We start from the raw sequence: 12,056 nt of genomic DNA, 5'->3' as shown, positions 1-12,056 counted from the left end.
TGAAATGAATTTGGTGTGTCATTCACAGGTCCGTCTCAATTAACCTGAGCTCAGCGTTTCCCACCGAGCGGCATTATCAGCACACGCCGTCACTCAGCAGAGAGAAAATCTGTGTTCGCTACACCGAGCCAAATGTACCGTTCACTGATAGCGAAGCCGGTATTATCACCTGCAGATAAGGCTGTCTTTTTCTAGCCGCCAGGCCTGAAATCAAAGCCGCGCGGAGGGGCGCGGCTCCAGGATATGTGATGAACGGGGAGCGCCGGGTTTTTCATCAGATCACTGACACCCTGATGACAGCAGCCCTTAGCGATCTCAAAAGCTCAGAGCAGCTGTCTCTGAATCTGCCGAGACGGTGGCACAACCGAGCTCCAGAAGGCCTCCTCCTATTTCTCTCGGATGCGAGACCGCCGGCCCGCCGTTTACTTTACGATGCTGGCAGATCTGGGCTTTGGCAGTAACTGGGCCAAACCCGTAATTGATTTACGAGCAGCTTTCCCCACTCCGCCTGATGCGAGTGTCCTTGTAAGGCAGTGCCAGCACAGACTTCCCTTGATACCCTGCAGACGCCCACCGCCAAACACGACTCCTCTGACCCTTTTAGAAGAAAACATGACTGGAAAAAACACTAAATAAATATGATAGGGCTCACTGGCTACACACATTAAGTGCACCGACGATGGTTGCGAATACTGGGTCCAGTCAGAAGTGAAAACAGAAGCCATTTAGAGTAACCATATCTACTTACAAACAAACAAAAATGTATTTCTCACCCTCACGTCATTTACCTTTTTCATACAATGACAGTAATTGGGGGCAAAAACTAAAAAAAAAAAAAAAAATGTGACAACACAAAACCATAAAAGCAGCATGAATTTAGTCCAAACACCTTGGTGACTATATTTCAAGTCTTCTTAAAAAAAAATAGCCATACAATAGAGAGAAAAAAGAGCAAAATGTACATAATTATCTTCCAGAAATCATTAGGCATGACATAACTTCTGAATTTTCAATTCTGATGAACTAATTGTGCAAACAAGACATGCAAGAGTATTTACGGTACATTTAACTTCTATACTGTGGCATTTTTTAAATATTCAGGGACAAAGTAATGTGGGACTTCGCTTGGACTGTAAAACACTGTGCAATGATATTATTGACTAATATTTTCCAGTCCAGGTTATATCAATAGGGGTGCAACGATAATGCGTGCGATTTCCACGAATGCGTTGTGCTTCTTTCTTGAATCGATTCTGAGCTCAGTTTTTAACAGCAGATGGCACTCTGTGCTTTTGAAACAGCCGTACACTACTCGCGTCCAGTTTCTTACACACACGCCACTTGAACCTAAAATAATCATTCACAAAGTTCAAAAAGGTTGAAGCGAATTAGAAGTGTGTTCACTGTAAGCTGTTTACATTAATCTCACGTCATAAAAGCATTAAAGCCGAAGTGCAAGTACATTCGACTACTTGCATTACTCCGCCAAACACACACTTTGTCGTGAGTGTTTAAGTGTGCGGTTAAAAACTAGCCTAGAGCTCCATCTGCTGTTGTTCAAGATCCAGAATCACGATGCATTCGGAAAATCTAATCGAAACGATTTAACGTTGCAATACTACAGTACATATATGAGTAGCAAATAGTTTTTCAGAGGGGAAAGTAGTGCTGTCAAATCGATTAATCGCAATTAATCGCATTGGAAACGAAAGTTTGTGTTTACATAATATACATGTGTGTATTGTGTATATTTAAATATGTATGTGTGTATGTACATGTAAATTTTTATTATATTTTGGATGCGATTAATCGCGATTAATCGATTTGACAGCGCTAGTTTTTTCATAAAAAAATGTTTTTGCAACTTTAGAATACACTCCTTAATCACACCTACATGCTCGAGTTTCCATTTTAGGGTGTGTTCATACTTGCACTTTGGTTCGCTTGGTTCATTGGTCTGCTTAGCATTCACACTGGCATTTTTGACAGCGAAACTAAAGATACCGAACCTAAAGGCATGATACATTCACAACCTGATTGGTCGGGCTGAATGACGTATATTTCGTAACGGAACTCACCGAACACTCAAAACAAAAGGAAAAGGTGCGTTCCACTTAAAGCGACGCTGCACGTGCATGACATCAAAGTACCCATTCACTGATTGGTCTGCTCAGAGCCGGTGTAAGTCGAATACACCTAATGCCGTCTGCTGGACTAAGCGCGCTCATTGTTGCATGCATATGATTTTATTTTCACCACCTGCAAACTCACAATGAGCTCATAAAAGACACTTTACCTCCTCGTTGCTCTACGTTTGCCCTCTACTCATTTTGTCAACTCATTCCCTCTTGAAATCATGTCACATAGTGTCGCATCTTGTCATTACTTCCTGTTTTTGGTTTGTTTAAAAGTATTTGGTCCATGTTGCATTCATATTTATTTCGAACTGCACCAGAGTTCGTTGTTTGGTGCACACCAGAGTTCGGATGGCAGCGTTCACATGAACCGCAATCGCACCAATCGAACCAAACATGACAAGTGTCACAGTATTCATAAAAAGTAGGTGAAATATACCCTGATTACTTGCTACTTTCTGTGAGTTCTGAAGTGCACATCCGCTGGACACTTTACTCTCCCATGATGCCATGATAAAGGATTTTTGAATGGCAGTAAAGCATTGAAACTAACACCGGTAGGTCAAATGACAATGACAATATGACAAATGTAGTACATCTGGATATATATAGGGCTGGACGATTAATCAACAAGTACTCGAAACCGAAATTCAGAACCTCTAACTGACGTAATTTCCCCATGTCAGTTATTGAGTTTTATTTTTAAAATTTTGTTAATACTTTCCCCTTAAAAACATAATACCACATATGTAGTCAGCACTAAACATACTTTTTGCAGTGTATCACACGTGAGTGGCGCGTTTAAGATGCTATGTCAAGTTAAAAGAATTTAAACTTTTACAAACAGCGCTGCTCACCAATGTCAGTTCCAAAACAGTGGACCAATCAGAAGACCCCGGAGGCGGGGCAAGCATTGCAAGCTTTTGTTTACAGTAGCAGGCTGACATGGCAACTTTTGCATTTGACGGCAACAAAGTAGGCATTCTTCACAGCGCTTTTTTTTTTTTGGTAAACCATTCCTGAGTGCTGCGTCTCACAGTAAATAATCGTTCACTAATCGTAATCGAGTTAAAATGTTCAATTAATTGAGATTTTGATTTTAGGTCATATCTTCCAGCCCTAAAAGACACTGGATATATAGAAAACTGTTTTAATGATTGTGGTGTACGTATTTATTAAAAAGAACTACCTACTCAAAAAGTGCATGATTTCAGACGCAGCCCATTTCAGAGAAACAAGAGCTTATAGAAATCCTATCACTTCCTCTCCAAAATAACTTGATTATTTAAATACATTTTGCTTTCATGTGGTCTATAAATGCGCTGCGGGTTATCGTATCTCTCACTTGCCTTCATGTTGCAGATGTTACAGAGTCAATACTTAATCCGCAGCTTGTAAGAGAGTCGTAACACGGTTAGAGGCTTTGTTTTGGTGTGGAGGGCTTATCTCTGCATGACTGGGTAAGCAAATCTTTGGCTGATGGGAAGCAGGACAGACGGAGTGAAGTGAAAGAGGATGAGACAAACCAGGTAATAGAGCAGACTGAAAAAAGCAACTTAAAAGAGGAGGAAATATACTTGGAATAGCATACCATCTAACGTTTACTTTTTCAAATAAAGTATTGCAAGTTTCTTTGTTCTCCCATTTATTCACTGATCATCATTTTTGGTGTGAACAATAAAACTTCTGGGTTTTTTTCTTATTAAAAATAAATAAGCAAGCCCAGTTCAGGTGACAAAAAGTACTGCAATGCATTACTTTTCAGAAAAAGGTAGTATCCTCACAACTATGTTCCTTATCTGTGAAGATTTCCAGTCAGAAATTTGCATAGCTCAAATCATACTTATCTGACCGCCATCAATTCGTAGTAGCGAATGAAGAGGTATCATATCGATCAAGTCCGGTATGGAGTACCACAAGGCTCAGTACTAAGACCGTTGCTTTTCACACTTGACATGTCGCCCTTGGAAGATATCATCAGGAAACAAGGTGTTAGCTTTCACTGTTAAGTTGATGACACTGAGCTCTGTATTTCTTTGCAGCCTGACAAAGCATACCAATTTGCAAAACTAATGCAATCCATAGTTGATATAAGAAACTGGATGACTAGTAATAGTTTTAACTATCAGACCAAAAACCTCTGCTTGTAATAACCTAGAACACTGTCTAACACATGATGGCTGTTCTGTCAATTCTTCATCATCAGTTAGAACCTAGGGATGCTATTTGATAGCAATTAGTTACTTTTTTATGGAGTAATCCAATATTGTAATGCATTACTTTTAAATAGTAACTTTCCCCAATACTGTATAGCATGTATATAGTGCATATTTTATATATGAGCGAGACCCACTGACTTGACCTAAAATTTCTAAATGAAACATATAACAAGGTTGTGACAAACATAATGAGATCATGTGATAATTCAGCATACTACCAACTGAAACATTTAACCTGGAGTAATTCACTTACTATTTAAAAAACCTAGCAGGCAGTGTAGTGTACCGAGTATGGAGCTAGTATTTTATTCCAAACACAGCCCTGGTCTCGCCAGAGACGAGTCCTGCAGCTATACACAGAGCCGGCTCTCTTCTGCCCCAGGAGAGAGGGAAATGAGCCACTTAATACCCCGCGGTACCACAACCTCAACTCTGCTTTGCAGCAGGCCAACATCACACAGCAATTAAAGCCTTCAAAGAACACAAACACAAAAGAGCCACTATATTCACTCTCCCATGAAGAGAGGAAGGACGATTCATCCTCATGCTGGGGCTGCAAATGGGAACGTGACATTGGTCGGTCAAAGTCTTTACAGCTCAGACGCTCTGCAGGACGCAAGATGTTATTACTTCAAAACAAACACTCTTATCTGGACCAGGCTGAGCCGTTTACATCTCCCATTAAGAGCAAACGAAATAAGCCTCAAGTCAAAACCAAAGATGTGTGATCCACATTACAGCAACCTACAATGTGTTCGGATTATTTATGGCTTAATATTGTGTTACGGCTTAGGCTGTCTTGCTAACGGCAAAAGCATTTTGGCATGCAATGTAAAAGTGTTGCTAATAAGCAGAAATAAGACACAGAATATGTTGTAATATGTATGCGTGGATACGAGGTACAAAAATGTATGAATGTAAACATGAATAAGTTGACATATATACCAAATATATGCATTAATATATATATAAAGAGAGAGAAGGAGAGAGAGAGAAAAATACATAAACGTATATATATGTTTGTGTGTGTAAATTTTCTTCCTATTGTAATTCTTATTATAATATGAGTTTCTTTATATAATTATTATTATTTACACATCATTTTATATATATATATATATATATATATATATATATTTTATTATTATAATATTTATTAATGAATAATTCTTATTTTTCTACACCAAGAAAAAACACTTTTACAAATGTACCAATTCTTCAATTAGAGCTTTTATACAGACTTACAAATGTAGAAAAACACAGTGGAAAGTAATAAATACATACATAAATATAAATACATAGGTAAATTGTTGCATGAAATCATAACTGTGTTAGAACAGAGAAGTGGAAATATCTATAAAAATAGTTGCATGCAAACACAGCATATTTGTAACCTTAAAACTCAAGGAAAAACATTCTATACAACACCAAACATGCCAAAAAACAAGATTCAAAGCTTATGAAAACACCCTCTGCGTAATTTGCACAAATGTCAGCATTTAAAAAAAAAGGCCTTGGCCTATAACAAATATTGGCATCTAAACAGTAAACCACATTTTCTACCAAACATCTAAATAAATCTACAACACTTGCATAATACCAAAAAACCCCTACAAATCTAAGTTGAATAATCCTTCCTTAAACACACTCCCACACACAGAAACACACAGCTTCATTATCTTCTTCTCACCACACACAGCATTTCTCGGTGTGTATTATTAAAACACTGCATGCAGTACAATCAGCATTTTGCATGGTGGCAGATTTTATCTTAAATATTTATATGGCTGCCACCGATGCCACTGTTAACCGGTACGAGCCATTAAACGCACATCATTTGCTCGTCAGTGAGACGTGCCAAGGCATGCTGCAGGAGGAGGAGCTGGTGCAGTGGACCAAAATGGATACCAGCACACAGGGGCAAATCTGAGCATGATCCAAATGGCATTAGCCTTTAAAACAAACATCACTCAAACCCAAGATAAAATATTGCACGAAAATATCCAATGACCTAATGACACAGCGGTAAACATATAGGGAAAAATCCCACCAAGCAATTCATGCAAAGCCGAGTTTGTTTTTAGAATGACAATCATGATAAATTCATTAACGTTTCTGGTGGAGGTAATACAAATTTAATAAAGGTTATTTCTCATCACTGGTATACCAGAGATGAAATATTCATAACCACAGGATCTCATTTGAATAAGCAGGAGGATAACTCAATTAAAAGTGCTCTGAGACGCAGTAACAATTTCCAGATTTGTTTCAATAAATGACACAAAACGGGCCTGGTAAAATCTGCACTGCAAATGTGTTTTCAATAATGAAACAGTTTAAAAACAGGTCCGTTTAGGTCTCCCTGCTACACCCTTATTTTAAAAAGGGTACGACGGCAGAAATAAATCATGTAGATATATTACAACAATTTGTGTGTTATAACCCAAGCGTTTACTTTTAACAATTGCAAAAAAGCTATTTTTTCACCCTGAAAAGATGCATTTAGCAAGTAATTATTTCTACAATTTTCTATAAGCGCTCATAGTCTAATTCTGTAATTAATAATGACTGTAATTTCCGCAATTAAGGTTTTCCTGAGCAACACCTTTTTATTCCCACACCGGACGTGCCTTAAAACTAGTGAGCAACAAAACCAGCCTGCATTTTTGACTGTATAGGCAAGTGCAAACGGGGGAAAAAATGTGTTTAGGTTGGCGGTGATTAAAACAGTCATTGTGTAACGGTTTAGGGTTAGTATGTGCATACTGTGGTTTGTAAAGGATGTGTTTTTGTTTTTTTCACCTTCACAGCGCCTAGCAGCATACAGCCTCTAGCTATAATAAAAACACACCTGCCTACAACGAATGCTTTATTATTTTTTGGGATGACAAGTAATTTGTATACTGTTAAGTGTGGCTGCTTTTCTTTGTGTGTCTAATGAAAATATTCCAAGCTTTTTCATCCCAGACTTTCCATCCATAAAATCCAAAAGGCTCTTTTGCTATGAGACCGACTGGATAAAACATTTACAGATCTGCCTTAAAAAATAAAAATGCATTAGCTGTATGCATGAAAATATCTTGCTATCTTATTAAAAAAAAAAATCTCAGCTTTGAAAGCAAGAGTACAGATTTATACTCTTTAAAAAGCAAGTTTAATTAGTTCCCAACTATTGAGAAGAATATAGAGATGGAGCTCATTTATCATCTTGCAATGAAAGGTCAAAGGGTTTAAAACATTAGACCAGACTTCTTTATCCTTTACACCTGCACACACACACACACACACACACACACTTTTAGTCTGTTTGTTGTTTTTTAAAAAACAAAGACAATTATATAATTGAAATCATTTCCAGTCTTGTGTCATTTGTTAAATCCACTGACTCATCTTACCTTTTTGTGTCTGTCTTTAAAAGGCAACGCCGGCCATTGCATCTCCTGCAAGAAGTCCTGCCACTGTTTCTGGTCCTGATCCGATGAGATGAAGACGATTTCCAATTTGTCCTTGTGCTCCGAGGATTTCTTAAACTTGCTGTAAAACTCGCAGAGACTCGCGTTGAACTGTTTGCAGGGACCGTTCAAACTGCAGCCGAAGTAGAGCCCGAGCAGAGACAGCTTACTGCCCAGCGAGTGAACATCCACCTCGGCTTTCTCCCCGTTGACGAGCCGCTCTCCGAGCAGATTCACCAGAAACTCCGACATCGCTGCTGAGCTCTCGAAACGGTCTGGTTTTGCTTTGGCTGGCTTATTCGGCCGATTTTAAGGTAAACCCAAAGTGCTCGATGGATATCCGCAGGCCCTGGTGCCCAGTTTGGCAGTCCCGGAGTCGCCGCACGGGTTCGAGAGACAGCGGCCGTCGTGTGTCTCCACTGTGAGCGGTGTTAAGGAATGCGCTCCGGTTATAGACCGGCCCTCAGCAACAGCGCCGGCTCCCGCTGCGAGGCTTTCACGACATCTACTGGCGAGATGGTGCAATTGCACCATGGCATACTCGGTCCACAGGGTGACGGGCAAATCACACCCGCAGTTTGCATAAAAAGATACCTGTTTTTTTTTTCTCTTTTGTACAGATGAATGTATAGACACATTCTCAGAGTAATCAGTACATGTTATGCTTTGGGAAATTATTCACTTCTTTCATTTAAGCAGAACATGCTGGTTACAGCGATTACCTCATGCATCCTGAAATGTTCATTTCAATTACCACTGAAAGCAACCGAAAAACAACAGAACGGTAAAAACCACTGCTTTAAGCAAAATAATGCTGCATGGGAAAATTGCAACCAGATACTGTACAATAAACACCCATTTACTTAGTAACTGTATTCATTGTTTTAATAATAGGCTAGCTGAAGTTAGGAATAAAAACAAAAACCCACGACTGCTTAGCGCACAATAATTCTCTATCATATTTACTTGGACAGCACAAAAACACATGCAAAGTTTTTCAAAACATTTTAATTTTGTTCTGAATATAAAGTCAAAGTAGCAACAGCCATAATCATATCTCATAGGTTAGGATCATGAACAATTTTCGTTATGTATGTTTACTGTATTTTAATTGATTCACATGTTTAGTGTTAAAGGGATAGTTCAATCAAATTGAAGATTTTGTGTCATCATTTACTCACCTTCAAGAGTTTTTTCTTTTGCTGAACACATAAGAAGTCTTTTGTTGTTTTTTCACACTAGAAGTCAATGGCTACCGTCAACTGTTTGGTTAACAACATTCTTCAAAATATCTTCTTTTGTGTTCAACAGCTGAAAGAAACTCATACAGGTTTGGAACAACTTGATGGTAAGTTATGCCTATTTTTATTTTTATTTTACACTGTCAGTCAAACGTGTTTGAGCAGTAAGATTTTTAATGTTTTAAAGGAGTCTCTTTCAAAACCTGCATTTATTTGAACCAAAGTACAGCAAAACAGTACAATTTTGAAATATTTTTACTATTTAAAATAACCTTTTTCAAATATATTCAAATATATTTTAAAATGTAATTTATTCCTGTAATTTCAAAGCTGAATTTTTAGCATCATCACTCCAGTCACGCAATCCTTCAGACATCATTCTGATATTCTGATTTGCTGCTTAAAAAAACATTTATTATTATTATTATGTTGAAAACAGCTGAGTAGAATTTTTTCAGGTTTCTTTGATTAATAGAAAGTTCAGAATAACAGCATTTATCTGAAGCTGAAATGTTCTGTAACATCATAAACGTCTTCATCATCACTTTTGATCAATTTAAAGCGCCCTTGCTAAATAAAAGTATTAATTTCTATAATTTAATTCCCCCCAAAAATTATAGTGACTCCAAGCTTGTGAACCGTATAATGTATAATTTTACAAAAGCTTTTTTATTTCAGATAAATGCTGATCTTCAGATCTTTCTATTCATCAAAGAATCCTGAAAAAAAAAATGCAGTCCACTGTTTAAATATTGATAATAATAATAATTTTAAAAAATGTTTCTTGAAGAGCAAATCAGAATATTAGAATGATTTCTGCAAAATCATGTCACGCTAAAGAGTGGAGTAATGATGTTGAAAATTTACCTTTGATCACAGGAATAAATTACATTTTAAAATATATATTTAAATAGAAAACAATTATTTTAAATAGTAAAAATATTTCAAAATCTTTCCATTTTTGCTGTACTTTGTATCAAATAAATGCAGGCTTGGTGAGCAGAAGAGACTTCTTTAAAAAAAAACATTAAAAATCTTACTGTTCAAAAACTTTTGACTGGTAGTGTATCTCTTTATTATACTTAACTTGAAAGAGCGATCAGAGTCCCTTTTTTGATAATCACTTGAAATGTCTGATTATGTTACAAATTAAACCTTCTGTGCATACACCGTTTCATTTACATGAATGCTTTCCAGACTTGTACAATCACCACAGCATAATTCCAGGTCACAATTTGTTTTGCTGAACACTGCAGAGCAGAAGCACAGATTGCAAATGACAAAAATAATAGCGGAAAAACTGTGTCATCATTCAAATGAAATGTTGTGGTTGTCATCCAGCAGCACGTGACAGGACATTAATCCTCTGTGAACAACATTCGAACCAGGTCTGTTTTGAAACACTCCTCTTCAACCAGCTTCTGAGGCTTTAAAGAGACAAAAAAATGTTAAATGCATTTACACTTATATATAAATTACACTGATTCATGTGTATAGTACATTAACAGGATGCATAGTAATGTAAAATGTTGAATCCACTCATCAAACAACATGCACTGATCTCTACCGTGCCATAGCGCAGCAGTGTAGGTACTCCAGTCAGCTTCAGATTCTTCTTAAAGTCATTATTTGGGTCCTTCCAGCTGACAAAAACAACGAAATTAGATATTAACACTTAACCAAACAAATCTAAAATTAAAAATACAGTCAGGCCATCCAAGGTGCAGATGAGTTTGTTTACTCATCAGAAGAGATTTGGAAAAATTTAGCATTACATCACTTGCTCACCAGTGGATCCTCTGCAGCGAATGGGTGCAGTCAGAGAGAGCTGATAAAAACATCACGATAATACACACGTACCACTCCAGTCCATTAATTAACGTCACAATTTTTATCAGCTGTTTTGACTCTCATTCTGACGGCACCCATTCGCTGCAGCGGATCCATTTGTGAGCAAGTGATGTAATGCCAAATATTTTCAAATCTGTTCTGATGAAGAAACAAAGTCATCTACGTGAACTAGAACTTTAATTTAGGCCAAAACGAATCTTGTATATGCAGCAACGTACATGCAATATTTCTGTTTATATAACCAGTCTCACTGGAAATAATGTCTTGTAAACTTACTAAGGTCTGTCTCCTACTTGGCAGTAAATGAAAACAGATCCCTCTGGCAAATGAGACAGCTCTCCTCGGACCACTGGCTCTGCTGCATGAGCAAAAAGGGAAGAGAAAAAACTCTTAGTTTTATAATTTTTTGAAATTGCACAACTACTGTATAATGCAGGCGTTTCCAAACCTGTCCTGGAGCTCCCCAGCACTGTATGTTTTGTCTGTCTCCCTTATGAGACACACCCAGTTTAGTTTTTCTTTACCAAGCCATGAGAGAGATGTGCAGGGCTGGGGAGCCTCCAGGACAGGTTTGAAAGCCCCTGGTAGAATGTTAAATGTACCTTTCACACAGTCAGGACACCAGCTCTTGCCCTGGTCGTCTTTATCTCCAGAGAAGTAAGCGAATATGTCTTTTCCTTTTCTTTCAGACACAGCTTTACAAAATTCCTCGTAGCCGTGAACAGCAACATTCTCGTATTTAGTCATGATTTGTTTTACTACTTAACGTTTACGGGGAATCAGTTGTTCAGATACAAAGTCCAGCTCCAGCTGCAGAAAGCAGAAAGCAGACTGATCTGTGTATGAAGTCAGCTGACTGTACCACTTAGGTAACAGCGACGAGTGACGTGTGAAGAAATGCGCTTGTGCTTCTGCCAAAATAAGAGTGGACTATTTTAAAATAAAAGTCTGGATTTTGCACCTCAGTTGAGCATTTTGAACACATATATTACAACTGAAATATTATTTAAAGATTATTACACGTTTACACATTTTATTATATATTTATTATATAATATTGCAAAACACAATATACAATATATATTAGTGGTGTGCGGTGGTGTTCTGAAATGAGGAGGCAAAATTTTTAAAATTAAATGTAAATTCTTTGTTTAAAAA

At 37.5% G+C, this 12,056-nt stretch overlaps 2 protein-coding genes across 2 annotated transcripts in view; both read right to left on the bottom strand.

Annotated features, from left to right (window-relative positions):
- Positions 1-8,255, bottom strand: part of nxn (nucleoredoxin) — an 89,072-nt gene extending 80,817 nt beyond the window's left edge. The window contains exon 1 of the mRNA XM_051129379.1: positions 7,750-8,255. Within this exon, the coding sequence (XP_050985336.1) occupies positions 7,750-8,058 (309 nt within the window). The 5' untranslated portion in view covers positions 8,059-8,255. The remainder of the gene's footprint in view (positions 1-7,749) is intronic.
- A 543-nt stretch (positions 8,256-8,798) lies between these two features.
- txndc17 (thioredoxin domain containing 17) lies at positions 8,799-11,780 on the bottom strand. Its single transcript, XM_051129381.1, has 4 exons — positions 11,501-11,780; positions 11,175-11,256; positions 10,615-10,690; positions 8,799-10,474 (listed from the first exon to the last, which is right to left on the bottom strand). The coding sequence occupies exons 1-4, from the start codon at positions 11,643-11,645 to the stop codon at positions 10,406-10,408; spliced, it is 372 nt and encodes a 123-aa protein (XP_050985338.1). The 5' UTR covers positions 11,646-11,780; the 3' UTR covers positions 8,799-10,405.
- Positions 11,781-12,056: the final 276 nt, after the last annotated feature.

Source organism: Labeo rohita, chromosome 15, assembly GCF_022985175.1.
Source record: "Labeo rohita strain BAU-BD-2019 chromosome 15, IGBB_LRoh.1.0, whole genome shotgun sequence".
Lineage (NCBI taxonomy): Eukaryota > Metazoa > Chordata > Actinopteri > Cypriniformes > Cyprinidae > Labeo > Labeo rohita.
The sequence above is the reverse complement of the archived record's forward strand: the minus strand, read 5'-3'. Positions and strand labels throughout refer to the sequence as shown.

What these genes read in the sequence shown, in the direction of transcription:
- txndc17 (XM_051129381.1), bottom strand. Translation starts at nt 11,645, where the DNA reads ATGACTAAATACGAGAATGTTGCTGTTCACGGCTACGAGGAATTTTGT. An exon ending in CAAGTAGGAGACAGACCTTA is followed by an intron (nt 10,691 to 11,174) that starts GTAAGTTTACAA and finishes TGTTTTTGTCAG; the next exon opens with CTGGAAGGACCCAAATAATG. An exon ending in CACTGCTGCGCTATGGCACG is followed by an intron (nt 10,475 to 10,614) that starts GTAGAGATCAGT and finishes GTCTCTTTAAAG; the next exon opens with CCTCAGAAGCTGGTTGAAGA.